Below are 22,667 nucleotides of genomic sequence, written 5' to 3' on the forward strand. Positions count from 1 at the left end.
AAGTGTCAGTTCTTTCGCTTCATATTCGCACTGACGGGATTATTCGCAAAGACAGACGTGTTACAACTGAAAATATAGTAAAACCAGGTGCAGAAATTGTTGGTCTCTCATAGCGTTTATCAGTAACAAGCTCAAGTGCAGCTAAAAATATACAAGGTGAGTGCCGAGATCATTAGCGCAACAACACAAGGAAACAACACTCAAAACGTCTACAGGCTTGAAAGAAAACTGTGAAACTAAGCTTGCCCTTTTCCTACACGATATGCTGCAAGCTGTGAATGAAGGACAACAGGCAGAGTCCACATTTTTAGATTTCCGAAAAGCGTCTGACACTCTGTACCTCACTGCAGACTGTTAACGAAGCTACGAGTACATGGAATAGATACACATATATGTGAGTGGCTAGAACACTTAAATAACAGAGCCAAGTATGTTGTCCTCGAATGTGAGTGTTCATCAGAGACAAGGGTATCGTCAGGAGTGCCCAGGGGAGTGTAATTGGACCGCTATTGTTTCCTATATACATAAATGATATGGCAGACAGCGCGGGTAGCAATCTGCCCTTGTTTGCTGATGAAGCTGTCGTCTACGGGAAGGTGTCGAAGTGGACTGACTGTAGGAAGATACAAGATGATTTATACAAAATTTGTAGTTGCTGTAATGAATGGGAGTTGTCTATAAAATAAGTAAAATGTAAATCAACGCATATGAGTAGGAAAAACAAGCCCGTAATGTTCAGATACTGTATTAGTAGTATTCGGCTTGTAACAGTCGCGTATTTAAATATCCGTGCGTAGCGTTGCAAAGCTATACGAACTGGGACGAGCTTATGAGGATTCTGCTAGGGCAGGCGAATGGTCGACTTGGATTTATTGGGAGAATTTTGGGAAAGTGTGGTTCATCTGTAACGGAGACCACGTACCTGTATAAGATGCTGGTGCGACGTGTTCCTGAGTACTGCTCGAGTGTCTGGGATCTGTACCAGATCGTATCAAAGGAAGACATGGAAGTAGTTCAGAGGCGGGCTGCTAGATTTGCAACTGGTATGTTCAAACTACAGACAAGTATTTTGAGATGCTTCGGGAATCCAAATGGGAATCTCTGGAGGAAAGGCGCCTTCTTTTCGAGGAAAACTATTGAGGACACAGAGAGAAGCGAAATTTGAAGCTGACTGCATAATGATTCTACTGCCGCCAACATACATTTCGCGAAGGACCAACAAGATAAGATACGAGAAATTAGGTTTCATACGGAGGCATACAGGTAGTCGTTTTTCTCTCACTCTATTTGCGAGTGCAACACGGCTAGTAGTGATACAATGTACCCTCCGCCACGCACCGACGGTGGCTTGCGGAATATGCATGTAGATATAGATGTAGTAAGGGAGGGCGACCCGTTTCTAAACAAGAATTTAATGTGCGATGAAACTTTGTGTACGATTTTGAAACAGAGTCCAAAAGTCAAAGCATGGAATAGAATCACACCAGCTCTCCAGTCCGAACGAAATTCAGAAAGCAAGCATCAATGGAAAATCCACGTTGACAGTCTGTCGGTATGCCCAAGGTGTCGTCTGATTATATGGAAGCCCAGAGTATAGTAAGCAGTGTCTACAACACAGCAATGAGAGAAAAACGTCACGGATCTCAAAGAAAGCCCCCAGCCAGGCACTTAAATGTGATTTGCAGAGTATCCATATATATATATGTAGATGTAGATATTGGCAAACGACTATGCTCGCCCTCACTCCGCATACCTGAGCCAAGAAATCATTGAAAAAACGGGCTGGGAGATACTATCTCATCCTCCTAAGAGTCTAGATTTGGCTCCCTAGAATTTTCATTTGTTTGGTCCGCTCACGGAGGTATTAAGGGGAAAAAAGTACAGCAACAACGAGGCGGTCAAAGAATTTGTCTGAAAGTGGCTCAAACGACAAGACGATGACTTCTTTGCATCAGGTATAAAAAAATGGCCAGGTGCGAGTAGAAATCGTGCACCGAGGATTCCGTACAAACTTGATTCTGTACATACAGAATAGAGAATCTCGATGATTTTTGCCTGTTATCAAAGAATGGTTCAAATGGCTCTGAGCACTATGGGACTCAACATCTGAGGTCATCAGTCCCCTAGAACTTAGATCTACTTAAACCTAACTAACCTAAGGACATCACACACATCCATGCCCGAGGCAGGATTCGAACCTGCGACCGTAGCAGTCACGCGGTTCCGGACTGAAGTGCCTAGAACCGCACGGCCACCGCGGCCGGATTGCCTGTTATCAATTCTGATATTGGAAAGATATCGATCCAAGGAATACCAAGAATTTCGATAATGTTTCAATTTGAAATCGGATAACAAATGAAAAAAGAAATATTTTTTGTGTGACGTAATTACAAATTAACGGATTTCTGAATTGTTCCTTTATTTGTACCGTGCTGTTTTTCTACTTTCCAAATTTAGTTATTCTAGGTCAACAGGAAGTTTACATTTATGACACAGCCAATAGAACTTAGTTTATGACATCACTAGAACACTGTACGTATCCCAAATACCTAGGGGTCACTCTTGACCGTGCATTAATATATAAGAGGCAGTGCCTAAATGCCAAGCAAAAAGTGGCTCCCAGGAACGATATAATCAGAAAGCTAACAGGCACAACGTGTGGAGCATACGCCAACACTGTGAGAACCTCTTCCCTTGCATTGTGTTACTCTGCCGGAGAATACGCAAGCACAGTGTGGTTCAATTCTTGCCTTGCCAAAACAGTAGATGTCGCTCTTAATGATACTTGTCGCATCATCACCGGGTGCCTGAAGCCTACTCCTCTGGATAAACTGTGCAGCATAGCGGGAATTGCACCCCTCGACATCCGCCGAGAGGTAGAGCAAAAAGCGAGAAGAAAAAATCAGAAACTTCTGAAGTTTACCCCCTATATGGCTACCAACCAGCAAACCCACGACTAAAATCCAGAAAGAGCTTCCTCAGATCTACCGAGGCTCTAGTTGGGGCACCACAGCAATGCCGAATCGAACTATGGCGTGCAAGGCTTACCAGTACTGTGGGATGGATTAATCCAAGCGAAAGACTACCACCAGACTACACAGGGAATTGGAGTAAATGGAGATCCCTCAACAGACTACGCTAGGGTGTCACGAAATGTAAGAGCAATATGACTAAATGGGGTTTACTAGACAAGCCGCCACTCTGTGAGTGTGGAGCAACGCAGGCAACCTTTAACCTGTCCCAGTGTACCCAATGTCCAGCAACATGCACAACACAAGACCTGTTACGTGCAACGCCAAATGCAATAGAGGTCTCTAACTTCTGGGCGACAGAAGTGTAAATAATTGTCTTGTAAATATATATATGTAAATATTATACATTATTTTATACATCGTAAATGCTTCTGACATGAATAAATAAATAAATAAATGGCATATGACATAAATTTCAACTTTATACGTCTACCAGTTCCTAAGAAAAAGGCGTCTTAAACAGACGGACGGATAGACAGACAGTATGACAACAAAGGACAATTTTTTTATTTTCGTGTGATATAATTATAAATTTTCGAATTTTTTCCTTTAGTTATACTGTGGAACTTTGCTTCTTGCCAATGTTCGTGATTCCAAGTCAACGAGACGTATCCTATAGGTTTTGATTAGTGGTTTTCGAATATCAAAATAGGTGAGATAAATGGCCGTATTTTTTGATTACGTGACGTAGAAGCTTCAATTTTTTACACAACCAAGAGACTTTATAGAAACAAGGGACCGAAGACCTTAGAATGTGGCATAAATTTCAACTTGATATGTCTACCCGTTCCTGAGAAAAAAGTGGTTTAATAATCGAACAAACAGACAGACGAACAATAAAGTGATTCCATAAGGGTTCCGTTTTCACCGCCTGAATTGCGGAATCGTAAAAACCAGTTCATCGTTGGGACTAGTGTATTAATATTGGTGGGAATTATGTTGACAATCAGTAAGCGTTTAATGCCGTTAAAATACACAGATTTTTTCTAATCAGATTGTCTCTTTAATTATTGAATGTCTCTGGTATAAACGAGTCCGCGTATGGAAGCAATTGTGCGAACCTTTCTGCAGGTGTGAAGATGATCATGTAACGATCGAAACCCGTCATCTCTGAATAAATGTGCCTTGCGATCAGGAGTGTGATAATTATTTTCAAAGATTATAATTGGATCGTAAATACCACCAACAATGTTTTTGAAAATGTTACGGAAATGCTACCTGAATTCAAATGGAAATCGTTTGAGAGAAGAAATGGCTCTGAGCACTATGCGACTTAACTTCGGAGGTCATCAGTCGCCTAGAACTTAGAACTAATTAAACCTAACTAACCTAAGGACATCACACACATCCATGCCCGAGGCAGGATTCGAACCTGCGACCGTAGCGGTCACGCGGTTCCAGACTGAAGCGCCTTTAACCGCACGGCCACACCGGCCGGCTGAGAGAAGAAGGCGTTCTTTTCACAAAACGATATTGGGAAAGTTCATAGAATCGATATTTGCGAGAGATTGCAGAACCATACTGAGCTCACCGGACAAAACATTAGTCACCCCAATGCGCACGTACACCTGAATCGTTAAACATATACAGGAAGCGAAGTGATCGAGTCACGCGTTCCACAACCGTGCGCACTGCTTCTATGTGAGCTTAAGGAAGTAACGATCAGTAAGACATTTATGTTCCAATTGGACATTGTGCGTAAAAAAGGGTAAATGTACGGACGTGACAGAGGGGTGTTGGTGTTTAGTGGCGAACTGTTCAATGTGTCTACAAGCAGCAGTATTAAGAAACATGCCCACGAAACACGACGTCAGAACTGTGGTCGAAGAAAGATCATGTCTGAGAGGGATCGGAGACGCGTTTCACGGCTTTTAAATCAATTCCAGACAAGACAAGAACTGCTGCAGCCAGTGAATAAAGGTCTATCCCCAACGGTTAGCGAGAGAACTTCGCGACGGTAACTACATGCAATGAACATTTGGTATCGGGTCACCTCGCAGTAGGACATTAATCACACAAGGCTGCGTGTCGTCAGTGGGCTGGAAATCATCAAACGTGGATAGTAGCTGACTGGTGGAACGTAATGCGGTCTTGGTGAATCACGTTTTTGCTTATATTCAAATTACTCACTTAATTGAGTGTACCGAAGGATAAATGAAGCATTTCATCCTAAATGTGTGCAAGGTCATGTTCAATCCGGAGCTTGGTCTGTGATATTTTAGGGGTGCTTTTCCTATCATGACTTGGGCCAGCTCAGTGAGGTGATCACTAACGTGACCCAACATTTTTGTTGAAACGTCCTGAATCAGGTTTTGCCTTTCTGCCAACACTTGCATGATAAATACGCTATTAATTTTCAAGACGTGAACAGTAGAGTTCACCGGACTGGAAGAATATGTGGCCGGTTTTTTGAACCCTACCTCGCCCTGTCACATCTCGACCGGTCTGTAAAACCACTTAGCTTTGACATTACAGAAAATCTGTAAGGCATATTGGAACACTGTGTAAGGTGACTATAATCTCGCATCTTACAAGAACTCATCCACATACTTTGCTGTGATCTACAAACACAATTAGGTATCATTTGATAGGCTGTACATCGTATATAAGAATATACAAAGGAGACTGACATTGTCACGTACGTCTTGTAAATAATTGTTTACGCTTATTGTATGAAAGGTGACGGAGTGTCTTTATTATAAAAATGGCGTAATGAATGATTGTCTATACCAGTAGAGGTTGGAACGCCAGTGGAGATGAAACGGCAGGCAGAACACAAGCTCTGGGTGGAAGGCCCGCACAGGTGTTGGTCCTGCTTAAATACAGGAAGTAGCTTGACGGACGTCGTGGCACCTGAGCTCTGGTGAATAGTAGGGTGATGGCTGGCCGCTATTGTAGTAGGACGGGAAGCATAACCGGATAATACTTCCGAACGCTGAAAATGTTGGACACAGGTGAGAGGAACGAAGAAGCGGCGCCTCGGAAACCACGCAGACTGGGTTATTTCCAAGATTTTTACTCAGAAGCGTACCATTGTACGAGTATAGGTTTTTCCTCGCAAACTTTCCGAGCTGGACGACAAAAGACTAAAATATGGAGCTGGACGACAAAAGACTAAAATATGGTTGGTCGGCGTTCGAAAGAATCTGTAGAGAGGGAGAATATTCCGTGGTTTCGGGAATATAATTCGTTTCCGGAATTACAATGGTGGGGAGCCAAGCCTTGCTGGGAAGCCAGCGGTGGAGAGACGAGGTCTTCCGTTGTGAGCGCCCGTGTGTGACGGTCGCTAGATATCAGCTTTTGTTGGTACAGACGGACTTGCTGTCTTTGCTCTCAGTAGAGTTTATAGATAGAACAGTTAGGAACTGTACTGTTGCGAACCTATACGATTCTGGACTTCACCTCCGGGTTGGAAGTCGTAGTTGAGTACGCAGCGTTCAGTAACTGAGAGCACTTCTTCTGCCTATACTTACGCTGAGACGTTATCTGAACTCCGTCCTTGTGGCTGGGAGTTCGCGTTTCTCGTCTGTAGAACACAGAGAGGAGAAGACAGTATTAGAGTGTATTAGTCAGAGGACCGCCTTCTGCCGTGCTAGTGTTTGAAAGAGTTTATTTGTGGCTGGAGTTCTTCCATCGTCGCAGACGAGTGCGAGAACCATCACTTCGACGCACCGGATGCAGTGCATACGGTGATATCGCAAAATTGCTTCGGCTTATTAGGGCTATAAAAGCTAAACAGCTGATGATCACGTTAATTTATTTCCACTGAGGTTCCACACCACCGTACATCATCTTTGAAAGTAGTGTCTTCTAGTGTTCGGTACGTAGATGACGTCAGTCATTTTGTGTTATTTATATGAGACCGCGCACTCATAAGGGGGAGAGTTGGGCAACTGATTAGTAATTTTACTTAGGAAATGTAAACTTTATAATATAAAGTTTTTTTAAATCTAAAATAAATGTATAAGCAGGAACAATATTTATAATTTAGTAGGATTAGTTGCCTTCATCATTCATTTATATTTAGATTGTAACTTACAGAATTGAGAGATCCTAAGATCTGCTTCAGGGGGTAGTCAGTCAGGGTCAAATCTTCATTTTAGCGTTTATTATTTTCCGTTGCGCGCGTTCCTTTTACACCCGCCTGGAGAAGCATCTTGAAACTGAGTAAAACGCCGACATCAACACATCTGCAATGTGGTGGAATACAGAGCTCAGTTCGTCTGCGGGTGGCTTACCCTGGATGTGGCGCACCTGCACAACTTTGTGGGCTGACTTCCTAACCAAATCCACGCGGTTGTCAAGTATAGGGACGAAATTACACGGTATTAAGTAATGTTTGTAATGGTTTCTCTAAGGCTGACTGATTTGTGTCCATTGAGCTTACTACCCCAAACACAGATCTCGCGTATGTACCACGAAGAGAAGAGAAATCAGGGCTCGTACGTGGCATAAAGTCAGTCGTTTGCCCCTCTATTTACGAGTGGAATGGGGAAGGTAATGACTAGCAGTGGCACAGGGTACCCTGCACCGTGCACCGTACGTTGGCTTGCGGAGTATGTTTGTGGATGTAGGTGTTGCGTTGGCGCACCTGTATGTTACAGACGCGGTAGCGCCGCCGGAGGCCGACGCAGTAGCGGCCGCGGTGCGCGGGCGGCGGGTTGTCGCACTCGCGCTGCGACGCCTGCACGCCGCCCCCGCAGGTGCGCGAGCAGGGCTGCCACTCGCCCCACTGCCCCCAGCCGCCTGCAACCGCGCGCGGCCGCTCGCCGGCCGGCACGCACTGCTGCCCGTAGCACCACTGCCGGCAACACAACGACCACAAAGTATGCTAATTAAATGAAAACCCTAAGCTGTCGACAGGAGTTGGTATACATCACCGGGGACAGTTGAACATGTGTGCCCGATTCGGACTCGAACCCGGATCTTCTGCTTACATGGCAGACGCTCTATCCATCTGAGACACAGAGGGCACGGAGGATAGTGCAACTACAGGGATTTATCCCTTGCATGCTCCTCGTGAGACCCACATTCCCAACTTAATGTCCACACACTACATTCGCAGTGCCCCTGCCCATTACACTCATTACTAGCGGCAGACAATCTTACCGAGTCTCGTAAGAGTTCGGGCAATGCGTGTGCATCCAGCACAAAAGAAGGTCAATGGCCGGTAAACCTTAACATGTATCCCAAAGTACGCTATGTGACAGCCCCATCAGTGGGGTGGTGATACGTTCCATTCTGGCAACGTCACTAAATAGCTTGGCATTTATGCATCGAGCTACAAAATAATAATGCCTACTGTATTCTGAGTACATTCATTCATTATTTTTCTGCTCTATAATAATTTGAAAGTTTTCCTGATACACACTATCTGATCGAAAGTAACTGGACATCTATTTGTACATTAATATGAGGTGTGTCCATTTCGCCCTTATGATGGCTTTAACTCTGCTGAGGACACTTTCAGTGGGGTGTCTGATTATCTGTGGCGGAACGGCAGGCCATTCTTCCTCAAGATCCGAAACCACAGAAGGTACTGATGTTATACGCTGGGATCTGGGGTGAAGTCCACATTGTAGCCCCTCTCAGAGGTGTTTCACTGGGTACAGATCAGGACTCTGGGCAGGCCAGTGCATTTGAGGTGTGGCACTGTCCGCAAACCATTGCCTGCCAAATGCTGATTCTTGACAAGAGTCCACTCTCGTGCTGAGACAATCATCGTCTTCGAACTGTTCCTCTACTGTACGAAGTAAACAGTGTTGTAAAATGTGTTCATATAATTTCACATTTAGCGTTTCTTTCACAGCAGTATGGTGCTACTTACTAACTACGAAAAACACCCTTAACAGTAACACCATCTCCTCTGCACTTCACTGGTGCCACTACACATCATAACGTCCTCCAGGCTTTCGCCAAACACAAAACTCTTCCATTGGACTGCAACAAGGCTGAGCGCAGTATGGTTGATTGACAAGTGGTTATTACGACTTCTGGTATGATTTATGTATGTGACGTACGTGTACCACACACAGACACGACAAAAATCATCCCTTTGTAACTTTTGAGAATCACACATTTGCTATACATGGATGATCTAAAACTGCTGGCAGCAACAAATCAGCAACTCAACCAATTACTAAAGATAACAGAAGTATTCAGCAATGATATAAATATGGCTTTTGGAACAGACAAATGTAAGAAAAATAGCATAGTTAAGGGAAAACACACTAAACAGGAAGATTACATATTGGATAACAACAGTGACTGCATAGAAGCGATGGAAAAAACAGATGCCTATAAATATCTAGGATACAGACAAAAAATAGGAATAGATAATACAAATATTAAAGAAGAACTAAAAGAAGAATATAGACAAAGACTAACAAAGATACTGTAAACAGAATTCACAGCAAGAAACAAGACAAAAGCTATAAATAATTATGCTATCCCAATATTGACCTACTCATTTGGAGTAGTGAAATGGAGTAACACAGACCTAGAAGCACTCAATACACTTACACAATCACAATGCCACAAATATAGAATACATCACATACATTCAGCAACAGAAAGATTCACATTAAGCAGAAAGGAAGGAGGAAGGGGATTTATCGACATAAAAAACCTACATTATGGACAGGTAGACAATTTAAGAAAATTCTTTATAGAACGAGCAGAAACTAGCAAAATACACAAAGCAATCACTCATATAAATACAACGGCTACACCACTGCAATTTCATACCCACTTCTACAACCCTTTAGATCACGTAACATCAACAGATATGAAGAAAGTAAATTGGAAAAAGAAAACACTACATGGCAAGCACCCATATCATCTAACACAGCCACACATCAATCAAGACGCATCCAACACATGGCTAAAAAAAGGAAATATATACAGTGAGACGGAAGGATCAAACAATAAATACCAGATATTACAGCAAGCATATTATTAAAGATCCCAATACCACAACAGATAAATGCAGACTTTGCAAACAAATAGAAACAGTAGATCACATCAGAAGCGGATGTACAATACTAGCAAATACAGGTACCCCAGAAGACACGACAATGTAGCAAAAATAATACATCAACAACTTGCCATACAACATAAACTAATAAAACAACACGTTCCCACATACAAGTATGCACGACAAAATGAACTGGAGAATGATGAATACAAATTATACTGGAACAGAACCATTATAACAGATAAAACAACACCACATAACAAACCTGACAACATATTCACCAATAAAAAGAAGAAATTATTACAACTAATCGAAATATCCATACCCAATACAACAATTATACAGAAGAAAACAGGAGAAAAAATTGAAAAATACATCCAACTGGCTGAGGAAGTCAAGGACATGTGGCATCAGGATAAAGTTGAAATTATACTATCAACTACAGGAGTCATACCACACAATATCCACAAGTACATCAACGCAATACAACTACATCCAAACGTATATATACAACTACAGAAATCTGTAATTATTGATACATGTTCAATTACCTGAAAGTTCCTAAATGCAATATAACATATACCATACAGTTAAAAGGAAGTCACGCTTGATCAAGGTCCACGTCACTTTCCATTTTTAACCAGACATAACGTCTGAGAAAGGAATATAATAATAATAATAATAATGTTGCTTATTGTGACAACCCATGGCAAAATCGTACAAGTACCACATTTTAAGTACCTGGGAGAAATCAACCAGTCATCAGGGATCAACCTAAAGGCCAATGAGAAAAGAATAAAAAAACTACAGAAAGCATATAAACTCACGTGGAACTATTATAACAAAAAGTCCATATCCATTAACGCAAAATTGAGGCACTACAACACTGTAGTGTACTTCGTACTTCCGGAGGCACTGTATGCATCTGAAACAACACAAATAGGTGGGCAAACTAAAATCAAAGAAATAGAGAAACAAGAAAGGAAAATTCTCAGGAAAATTTTTTGCCCGATACAAGAGCAAGCATTCTAGAAGAAGAGACCAACATCAGAATTATATAAATACACAGACAAAATTACGGATACAATAAGGAAAAGAATATTGCAATTCTATGGACATATCCACAGGATGAATGAAAACAGAATTTCAAAGCGAATAAAAAGTCGTCAACTCAGGCAGGGGATCATTCCGTCTCACTGTATATATTGCCTTTTTTTAGCCATGTGTTGGATGCGTCTTGATCGATGTGTGGCTGTGTTAGATGATATGGGTGCTTGCCATGTAGTGTTTTCTTTTTCCAATTTACTTTCTTGAAGAGGACCTCAAGACAAGCACACATAACAGTAAACGATGCAGAAAACAGAACTGAATTCAGGATCATCATCAAAAAACATAAATTTGACACCACAACACAGAAGAGACCAGGATCCAAATGGACAGCGGAGCGAAAGAAACAACTCAGTGAACACATGAAGAAAATTTGGGCTCAGAAGAAACATAAACAATCATCATAAAGGAATTCAAGTTCAAACGCTCTCTTAAATGGGAATAATCGAAAATAATAATAATAATAATAATAATAATGTATACGATATTGACATATTTTGTTACAGATTTTTAAACTATCCAATCCGTTTTCCTTGGTTTTAGGATTTCACAAGGTATCTTTTCAGCTCTTTTATAACACATTCGAAATAACAATGATTTACTTCACGTTAATCGCAGTTCACAATACGAAATAAACGAGAAATGCAACAGCTGACAAACAACGACGATTTCGGGGACACCGACCTGCCACAGAGCTACGAAAATAAAAACAACAGACAGGCTGACTGTGACAGTAGACGCTGTACTTCGTCCCTTTATGACAGCTGTCAATCCTAGCGATCTATTCTTTGGTACGAAGCTCGGTTACTAGAGCGCATTCCATCAACCGTGGTACGAAGTATTGCACGCGAACTGTGTGTGTTGTTGTTGCTGCCATATTGTCCCGCATTTAAACGAAAGCGTCATTAAAATGCTCGTCCACAGTTGTTTAGTTCCATGAGATATTTATATACTAGAAAATGCTCAGCACGAAAATTAAGTTGCCAGCATTGTACGAGACGCTTTCCCCCGCGCCGCCCATCCTTGACTGGAAGGAGATTTGATCTTACTCCTCTCCTCACTAACTCCACTGAAGCGAGCTTACTACAGACTATATGTCTGTGTCAGTATTCTACCTACTCTGGCGGCCCGAAACAGAACGTTAATCAAAAGAAAGAAATAACGCTTCTTAGTTATTACAGCAAAGAAAAGTCAATTTTACTCATAGTCGGGAGCCAGCTCCATAGGGACCACTACAGGAGCATTTTTCCTCTGGTGAGTTTATGGCAGAATTTATAGTTGTTGATAGAGCACGATAATGAAGTTGAAGGCAGTGTCGCTAGTTATGTTAAGAAGGAACACAAATCAGAAACGATGATGTGGTTAAATTTTGTCATGAGATATTAATGGGAAATTCACTGTAATAGTCACAACACGCTGGGCTTCAAGTAGTGATATTGAGTTATTCATAAAACAAATAGGCGCATTAATACAAATTTTTGAATTATAAAAAGAGTGAGGCAATATTAATTGGACCACTTCTAGTCCATGAATTACCAGCAACACTGGTGAACGCTACCCTTGCAGTAAGACAACGACTGTCGTTTATGCAGGATGGAGCACTATGTGATTTTGTACGGATCGTGCGACAGTACCTCACTGCAACGTTTCATGGACGATAGATTATCAGACGCGGTCCGACAGCATGGCCTCTTGTTCACTACACCTGAATTCGTTGGATTTCTGGCTGTGGGACATTTAATGGCATTGCTCTATGCCCAACCCATCGACAATGTGCTGAGGTCACAGGAGCATGTGACCAGTGCATGTGACGCAATACGAATGGACCAGGTATAGTTGAAAGAGTGCGTGATTCACTGCGAATAATGGCTGACAGATGTGTCAGGATGCGTGGTAACCACATTAAGCCTGCCTATAGTGTCCACTTGTACGTAAGAGACAGATGGGAATCGTTTCAGGACGTAACATCATAAGAAATTTTCAGGTGGTTTTGACCAATGCTGCCGCCTACAGCAATCAGTGACACTTTTTTTAAAGACGCTATGTATCTCACTATCTATCTCAAATTCTACATCTCGCCAACTCAGTTATTTGTTAGTAACTTTCGCTGCATTTCCAGTAAAATCTTTCTGGATATTGGACAGTTTCGTGATGTACGTCGCTTGCGACAGTGGCCGAAATGTTTAAAACAACATGATGATGTGGTCACATATGCAAAAACTTTGTTGTCATCTTCCGTTGCTGTTAGGCAATGCCATCTTTTCTTGCGATAAAAGCCGCACACATTTGCCACAAAAGTTCTTTTTCAAAATTATTTTACTTAATGTTTTGCTTGCAATTATGAGCAAAACTCTGTGGGTGTTGACTCGTTCATTTGTTGGTTCCTCCTTCTCCTTCTTCTTTTTCTTCTTCTTCTTCTTCTTCTTGTGCCTATGTCCCTCGTCCTCGCATCGTCGGCATAGTTATTTACGGATTTTGCATGGTTAGTTAATGGGGTGCCGTCCCTGCCGACAACCCGTTACCCTCCAGGACGGATTAAGTGTACCCCAAGCAGTCTGCAGGGACAACGAAAGGTCAACGAAATCTCATAAATTAGACAAACATGCAAATAAACCAAGACGTCTGAGAGGCATTCATACACATCTACAGCATATCTATGGAACATACCAGTCACCAGAGCAACAAGTAGCACAACAGGATTCAAAACAAACACAACAACTGAGACAAACATGCAAGACAACACCACACTATCTACAATATAAACCGAATATGACACCACAAAGTGGAAATTATGCATAAAACAAGTACGCTTTGTTCATGGTGGAAGTACTCATGACTCAGAGTCTAAAACAATAGAAAAAGACAAACAGGAATGTGACGTCACAAAGATAGAAACTACAAAAGATAAACAACATATCGAAACCGTAAACGTATTACATAAACCAAGAACTCGTGCACGGCACGCCCATCAACAAGCAACTAGCAAAAAAGATAAACAAAACTGCTTCAGGTCCACGGATAGCAAACACAGACAACAAACACGACCTATTACAAGACAAAAACAAGAGGGAACAAATAACAAAGTCAATCGCGACTACCACGGAAGTACTAACGAGAAACACATTTGAGCAAACCAACACATCACAAGATTCGAACGATAAACAGTAACACGATAAAGGAAGAACTATTGAGTTTGAGGAAAATCTACGCTTAAGCAGGCTTGAAAACAGAGATGAGTTTCAAACTGCCCTATGGTTAGTATCACGACTTAATCACCCAGGGGGAAATAAACTATGTTATCCAACAGCGGAAGACTGATCGCATGGTCCTACAAACAGAAAACCTTCAGACTGGCAAACGAGAGCTCTGTAGACACCTGGGGGTGGTATGCACACGGAGGGGAGAGAGTTTCGATCTAAATAGCGTCTACAAGGAGTTAGTGAGAGCACACTAGTGAGTTGACTTTGAATTTAAAGAAACTGGACCCAAGAGCTATACATACACAAGATATCCCCCGCCGTGAAGATCGTACAGCTGAACTGTATGACAAGTGGAATGGTTAGTGCAGAAATAAGCAAATTGATTAACGAAGTATAGGCGGGTGTAGCTTGTTTACAGGAACCCTACATGCGTGACGGTAAAATATCTGCTCTCCCAACACAACATATTACAATAACAGGACGCCAAAGCAGCAGTCGTGGTAACAAATACACGAATTACAGTGACAAAAATAACGCATTTATATACTGATCACTTTGTAACAGCATAAATCACACTGGGAAGGGAATCATCATCATACGTACAGTAGTCATATGACATTAAACCTATTGTTAACTCAATTAGGGACATAGCAGGTTTCTCCAAAGGCAAAAGACTACTCATCCTCGCGGATATCAACCCATGCTCAGCACTCTGGTATGCTGATAGGACAGATGCCAAAGGACGAGTTGTAACGGATATCATAAATGAATGCAACGTTTTTGTGTTCAATAAGGCAGGGCAAGCCAGGACATACTGTGGAAATCCAGAGGTATCAGTAGTATAGACATTCAGTTAGCAAACGGAACATCTGCGACACATATCACTGACTGGCAAGTATATGACAGAGCAACTACAATGCAATAATTTTACACACTGCTATACACATAAACACAAACACATTCACTTAACACCAACCCCAATTGCTGCTGAACAGGGCACACTGGCAGACACTAAAAGATACTGTAGAAAATTTCCCCTTGCACACCACTGGAGGAAATATTGATCACAGAGCTCACATATTAACTGACCTCCTAAAGAGAGCTCAGATCGGTGCAATCCCACAAACAAATGACATTCGTTAACAAAGTATGCCGTAGTCAACATATTAGCAAAACTGAACAAAGATTCAGGAGACAAAAGACGACACTACCAACGAGCAAAGACAAGTCAAAAAAAAAAAAAGGTCAGGCTGCAGCAATACCTTGAAGCCAAGATGAATTCCAAAAAAACAAGACGGTACCGTTAGGACAGTTTTGTCAGGACCAACTTACAGATTAACATACGGGGAGAACCCTTCAAAATAGAAACTGAGACAATAAAAACACCAACGGTAATACCGGTATCTAAAGCGACAAAACGGTACAATGACTCAGGGCTGGAGATGCTCGGCAAGGTGCCTGCTAAACAAGCTACTACCAGACGATGATCTTACTCACGACCAACAACCCCACATAGATCTATGGAGACAAATGGACATTAAATAAGTAAGTTGTGGAATCACTACTCCTTTCGCTGATGAGGAGTTTGCTCTGGCAGTAACTAAACTTAGACAGAAAAGCTTCGGGCTCAGATGGAGTTCACACAGAAACCATTAAGACTGCTGCATCACAGATTGTCCTCTACCCGACGGACTTACTTAATGACTCTCTGCTACAAGGGAGAATGCCCCCCTCCCCCCCCCCCCCTTGGAAGATGGCAATGCAGTGATTATAAAAAAATCAGAGGACAAGGACTCAACAGACCCAAAATCATATAGACCGATCTGTCTACTGAATGCACTAGACAAAGTCCAGGCGAGGCCACTGTGTGACAGACTACAGTCACACAGATAACATCTGGGCCTCAGTTTTCATCAGTGTAGGTTCAAGCCGCACAAGTCTACCGACGATAAAGTAAACAGGGCTTTACACATAACTCAGAGCACACAGGGCATATATGTGATGGCGGTATTACCTGATACAGCTGGCGCTTTTGAGAACCTTCGGTGGCCTGCGCTATTCGCAAAAAAAAGATAAATGCAAATCCCAACAGCTTTATATATCAGCTTCCTCGACTACTGCGGAGACAGAGTTGTAGAATGGCGAGCGGGGCACTGAAGAGTTGTCAAGAAAATCGCGAAAGGGTGCCCACAGAGAGCCATATGTGGACCCATACTCTGTGAAATTGCTGTTGGGCCGCTGATAGCCAACCTAGACTGAGATGATAGAGCAAAGGGGATAGTAGCTTACGCTGAATATTTTCTCGTAGTGGTATCGAGAATCTCAAGAAGACACTAAGAACAAAATACTACGCAGCTCCTCGTAGACACCAGTGGACAGTGTAAAAACAGTAAACTCACAATTGCAGCTAATATAACTTTGAACTTACTGCTGGAAGGCGAAATTAAAAGAAATCTCAGCATGTAGCTAAATAACATAACCCTGCAAAAGAGAGTCAAACTATCCCAGTTTACACATTGACGACAAACTGAAGTTCACTGAACATATGAGATTTGGAACTGACAAAGCAATGAAAATAATGCATAAATCAGCAAGACTAAATACAACAAAACACAGACATCCGGAAAGACAATACGTACATATTATTTCGCACTATTCGAATCCATAGTGTGCTTTGCAGCGAGCGCCTGGGCGCATGAACTCCACATTGCGACACACAAAATCACTGTGACACGTGGCCAAAGAAGTGTTCTGCTCAGGATGTCGGGAGCCTCCGGCACAACATCGGTGGAGGCACTATACGTGGTAATGGGCATGTGCCCTGTTGACATCGCCATCCGCCGAAGAGCAAGAGCCTGCTGGTTGAAGAAAGACTGACGCGACAAGGCATTTGAAATTATAGGAGAGGACACCACAGAAAGGCGCCAACTAAACCGCTGGCAAAATGAAAGCTGACAGAGAACGCAGATCCCGCCCGTGGCCGGGTCCATTTCCTCACGAGCCATGGTCCATACCCAGATCACATCCATCAATCCATCAGTTTGATCTCAGCCGAACACCCACGTGCACTTGCGGAGAACTATGAATTCATGAAGATGTCACTTTACTTTGTGGCAGACTCACACACATATGACACTGACCTAAGTGTGACAACGTAGGACAAATTCTACGAGAGCCGGACGACTGGAGCATACTGAATGAAATAACCGGTAACGTATCACATACGTTACACGAATTATACAAACAAGGACAAACACATACACAAATAAGAGCAAACACACAAACACGGGAATAGGACAGTTGGAATAGCAAGGACACAGACACAAAAATAGGAACAGAAATAGACTCATGTGCTGAAAAGGATACAAGCAGTGAGATTAGTATACAGACATAGTTGTAGGATAAGACTAAATTAAGGAGTGCAGAAATGGTACAAGTGTCATTTTAACATATGTAGAAACGTCTTGAGTAATATGAGTAATTTAAATAATGTAATTGTTATTCAACTTAGGTAAAATAATATCTGTAATGAAAATGATGCAATTGGTTGTTTAACTTAGATAAGGTTTTACCTCACAGACAACACAAACACCATGCTTACAACATTTAGAAATAAGGAAGTCAAAGATGCACTCATCCGTACACATAAATTTATCAAATGAGTATTAAAGATATTCTGTACACTATTTCTAATGTGACAGTCTTGATAATTTGCTGAACCCTGACACCTGAGATAGCTAGGTGGTGGGATCTCTAACACAAATCTATGTACTTTCCTCTTATCTTTCATTTCTCCTCCTTAAATGCAAGATTCTTCTTATTTTAGAAAACTTTTCCTAATTTATAATATATCATAAAGTGAGTAAATGTCGTAATCTCTTTCCACCTTCCCAAAATTTCTATCTTCTATTCATAAACAGATAAGTTTAAGATTTTCATTTCTTAATTTTTTTAAGTCCATATGTATTTAAAGTTGCAATATTATTAAGCTTTATTGCCAATAAGAAATATCAAATAAGTTTCACATTCTGTACATGTTTACTTTCATTTTGTGAAAATACGACCTTTGTTAAAAAGTAAGTGGCAGGTCATTTGTAAATGGCAGCAGAAAATAAATAATAAATAAATATATAATAATAATAACCCTAACTACCTGCAAAAAATGCGTTTCATTTGAAAGTGATAGAAAATTTTCCAGATGTTTGTGAATCGTGTAACTATGATGTGATTTGGATTCTTTCCCAGCCAACCAGGCCGACACATTGTCCCTCGTTGTTAACCCGCCATGCCGATTAGTTCCGGAGCCGGTGCACTCTCCGTCCCGGCAGTGGCGCATCATTGCGTCCTGCTATCGGGCCAGTTGTTTGTTCCTCTTCAGTGAGACACACTCATCTGTAGTCAACGAAAATAGTGCGTGTACATACATGTCGAACATTTCAGAGGTAACGAGTTAGAAAGTGAAGGTGAAAGGAATTTGGAGCGGCTACATTTAGTTGGAAAGGAGAGGGGATATGGTGGCGCATAATTCTTTATCATCAGACTTTGCTTCAATGTGCTGGATTCAACTCCAAACCTTTCCATAGTGCCTAATGGATTGAAGGCTTGTAACACTGTTGATAATTATACGTCAGTTGGGTGGGAACATTATCCCTTTTTGAGGATCATACACCACAAGCATGACAGCACATTATATACACATGCGTTACAGTCACCTGCACTCAACAGACATCGATTAACACACAATTTTCACACAACGGGAGGAAACTGGGAATTCCGGTAACTGTACCTAGGCCCCGGCGTCTGCCAGGAAACAGTTCCATACGACTCAGTTCTTCTGTCTACAGGCGGAAATATGCGCAGAGTATCTGTCTACCCTTTGCGTACGAAAGGGTGCCCAAAAAATCGGAATTATTTTTTAGAAGACTTATAGTTTCAAATTGTCCGCAAAACAACATTTCCCCTTCAAAATACTCTCCATTACAACTAATACATTTGTTCCACCGGTGCTTCCACTGTTCGAAACATTTTTTGTAGTCATCTTTAGAAATCTTCTAATAATTTCCGGGTATGCAGCCGGATCCCGTCGACATTCTGCCACGATATTTCGGCCCAGAGACGTCCGGCCATCATCAGGTGAGTACACAACTACTGAAGAGCCCAGGTGCAGTCGCGGTATTTATGCCGAATATCGCGCATGTGAAATGTACTGGCATCCTACAGCGCATGCGTCAGGTGTTGACATGCGCAGCATAGCCGAGTTGTACGTGCTGCCCTCGGTGGTGGAAATAAAGGTTCATCTAGTCATTGAGTATCGAATGACACTGTCGATTCCGCTGTGATTGTATAATTTTAATAACAGGATTCCAATTTTTATCCAACTGAAAGCCGTTGTCTCGATTTATAAGATTATTGGCAAGACGTATTTCCACTGATTCCTTGATTACGGAATCCCAAAAACCGGAAACCGGGGATAAAATAAACCGGGAAAATTTCAGAAGTCACATCTTTAGAAATGGCTGACAGCTCCTACCTCGTTTTTTCTTGACTTTTTCCATTAACTGCCACTGTAGTACTGTAGCGTAATGCAGTGTCGTTTAGTGTAGAGTAAGATTATAAACAAACTAATCTGTGATGCGGTAATGTGGAAAAGTATAGTAGCATATAGTCTGCCTTCTGGATTACAGATGCATTTAAGAGGATCAAACCGCAGTAAACATATTTCTTTTTTTAACGACAATTACGCCTCCCGCGCTCTATCTCCCTTTGAAGGTCCCTCTTCTTTTTTATTTATTTTATTTTGTCAAACAGCGTAATCCAGAAATATACCAACACATTTTAGATTTATATAAATATATTAAATGTTATACACACAATTTTGTATTCAACATGTGGTCTGTTTGAGAACCTAAATAACAGACTAAAAGTAAGCAGAAGATAACTAAATGTCTAGATATACAGCTGCTGTACAGCCAGCCACTCTAGACATTGTACATGATATCTTATTTCATCATTATATTATTCTACTCCTTCATTTACAAATGGTGTCTTTTAACCCAATACCATAGTGACTCTCTATCTAGTGGTAGGCTATAGTTGCAATTATTCAAATTTACTTTGCAATATAGCAGCAAGCGAAGTAGGCAGAGAACGGTGTACAGATCGTAGCCATCAGACTTTGCGCCTATGTTCTATGTTGAATTCCAAACTTATCCTCACTGTTTTATGGCGAGCGATACGCTTTTATAGTTATTCGTCGATATTGTGGAGATAAGTTGGCATCGCCGTTGGTACTATTCCAAGAAAAAAGTCTATGTGCCATTAACTGTCTTAAACAGACCACAGGTTCTTAAATGCAAGCTGGAATATCAAAGAGTATGTATCATGGAGAGCTTCTTAAATGTGGATACTGCTGTGGCAACTGAAAAGTCAGGACGTCCCTCAGACACTGGCACTCAGTTTTAACCAGGAAGTAAACCTCAGCTATCCACTCCACCGTTGTAGAGACCACGACTGATAAATGATGAGCAAAAGATTTCAGTATTCTAAGAACCCTGAAGCCGGGGTAAGGCCTTCACCTTAACCGCTGTGGCTCTACCCCTACAGGAGTATGGACAGGTTCGTTCGAAAGTAAAATCATAAAATGTGAAACTAAGGCGCTTTGAATCAATCAAAGAGAGCTGTTCACATTACTTACTCGGAAAGAGCCCTGACTGCGCAAGACACGTGTCGAGTTCAAGATCTAATTGGTGAAGGTGAGACTCTCTCTTCAGTTTTCTGATGAAGCCATCTCCGGTAATGGATTTCAGTACGTCGCAGTTCTTAATTACTTAGAAATCATCATTTCTGAGAGGCTGCAGAGACATAAGTCAAAGTGCTATATAGCACTTATTTCCTAATTGGCATTTTTGAGGATTTGCACTCCAGTAATAAAATGCCAAACTGTATTCTGGAGCTTTCTGGAGAGCATGCAAACTTTGTCTGAATTCATCCTTTTAAAACAATACCTCACCAGATAAATATTCGTCTTCTTCTTCTTCTTCTTTTACCTTTTCTCGTTCCTCTTACGGAGTCGTCATTGTTATTTGGATTCTGGCAATGTTAGTGGTAAAAGATGTCCGTTTATTTCAGTACATCTTTCATTTGAGTATAGCCTATCAACTAAATACGGTATGTCATGATTTTCATATGCCATATTTATCACTTTCTACTCGGTCCAATGCCTATGAGAAGTGATCTGTGGGTTATGTGTTTTATATTAACCCGACTATCCCTTTATGATCAGCAGTCACTATTTCATGAACGCTTTCTTTTCTGCATGAAAACCATTATGTTAGTTTGGCTGAGAGATAAGGCGTATTTTCTGCTCTCTCCAAGCTTAGAAACGGAGGACTGAACCGTTGGAATGCAGAGGACAATGGCGGGGTAGAGCAGGGTGGGCAGAATCGAAAACCAAGAAGAGAGGTGATGGCAGAGGACACGAACCCCCTCTGTCTTGGCGTCTGTGGCTTGGTCACGTAGGGGAATTATCTTTCCCACTGAATTCGTGGGCTCGTGTTTCCATTGGTTACTGGAAATTTGTGGTAGAAGTTTCAAGATCTTTCGAGAGAGTCTGTCACTTAAGATGGATGCCCAGAAGCTTGAGCTGTGGTTGGTCGGAAGGTGCACCAAAGATACGAGTCCTCTCGCGGGTGTAGCAGAGCGAAAGTGGCAATTAAAACCGGGACTAGCTACAGGTTAGGTGCATTGGAGATTCTGCTGACCGGTGTGCACACGTTGTGCAGCTGTACCACGAGGCAATTATTGTGAGGCGCAGTGCTACTGTTTGCTGGCATACCGTTAGTTCGTGATCAGAGCTGGTTAGTAATAGCAATTCTTTTTACCAAACTCTTTCCGAATTACCGAAGTCTTTGCCATGTGTGTCGTAAGCTAAATTATTTACACCACCCTGTTTTAGGTTGAACACTGTGTTCGTTCTCTTGTTTCAATGACTGTTTTTAGCATCCATTTTTTCTTTCGCCCTGCTCTTGCCCCGTGCTAACAGGATAACGAGGTCTTATGTTTCTCAGCAATGCGAATTTCAATGAATAAGTAATAACAAATTTCTCTCTTGTTCTTTGCCCTCAGCAATACTTATCTCTGTTGCTGCATGTTTGACCACACACAAGCTGATAAAATCCTTTCCCCTGTCTACATAGAGGCAGCCCACATTCTGATCACTTCGTTTCACAAGTTATTTTTGTGGTGTCACCGCCAGACACCACACTTGCTAGGTGGCAGCCTTTAAATCGGCCGCGGTCCGTTAGTATACGTCGGACCCGCGTGTCGCCACTATCAGTGATTGCAGACCGAGCG

The 22,667-nt window shown here is 41.8% G+C and overlaps 1 protein-coding gene across 1 annotated transcript in view; it reads right to left on the minus strand.

The window, feature by feature from the left end:
* The window catches only part of LOC126413037 (A disintegrin and metalloproteinase with thrombospondin motifs 7-like), a 427,824-nt gene that overhangs the window by 203,907 nt on the left and 201,250 nt on the right, over positions 1-22,667 (minus strand). Inside the window, exon 11 of the mRNA XM_050082931.1 lies at positions 7,624-7,833. Coding sequence (XP_049938888.1) covers positions 7,624-7,833 — 210 coding nt within the window. The remainder of the gene's footprint in view (positions 1-7,623; positions 7,834-22,667) is intronic.

Source organism: Schistocerca serialis, chromosome 7 (genome assembly GCF_023864345.2).
Source record: "Schistocerca serialis cubense isolate TAMUIC-IGC-003099 chromosome 7, iqSchSeri2.2, whole genome shotgun sequence".
In the NCBI taxonomy this organism is placed as follows: Eukaryota; Metazoa; Arthropoda; class Insecta; order Orthoptera; family Acrididae; genus Schistocerca; species Schistocerca serialis.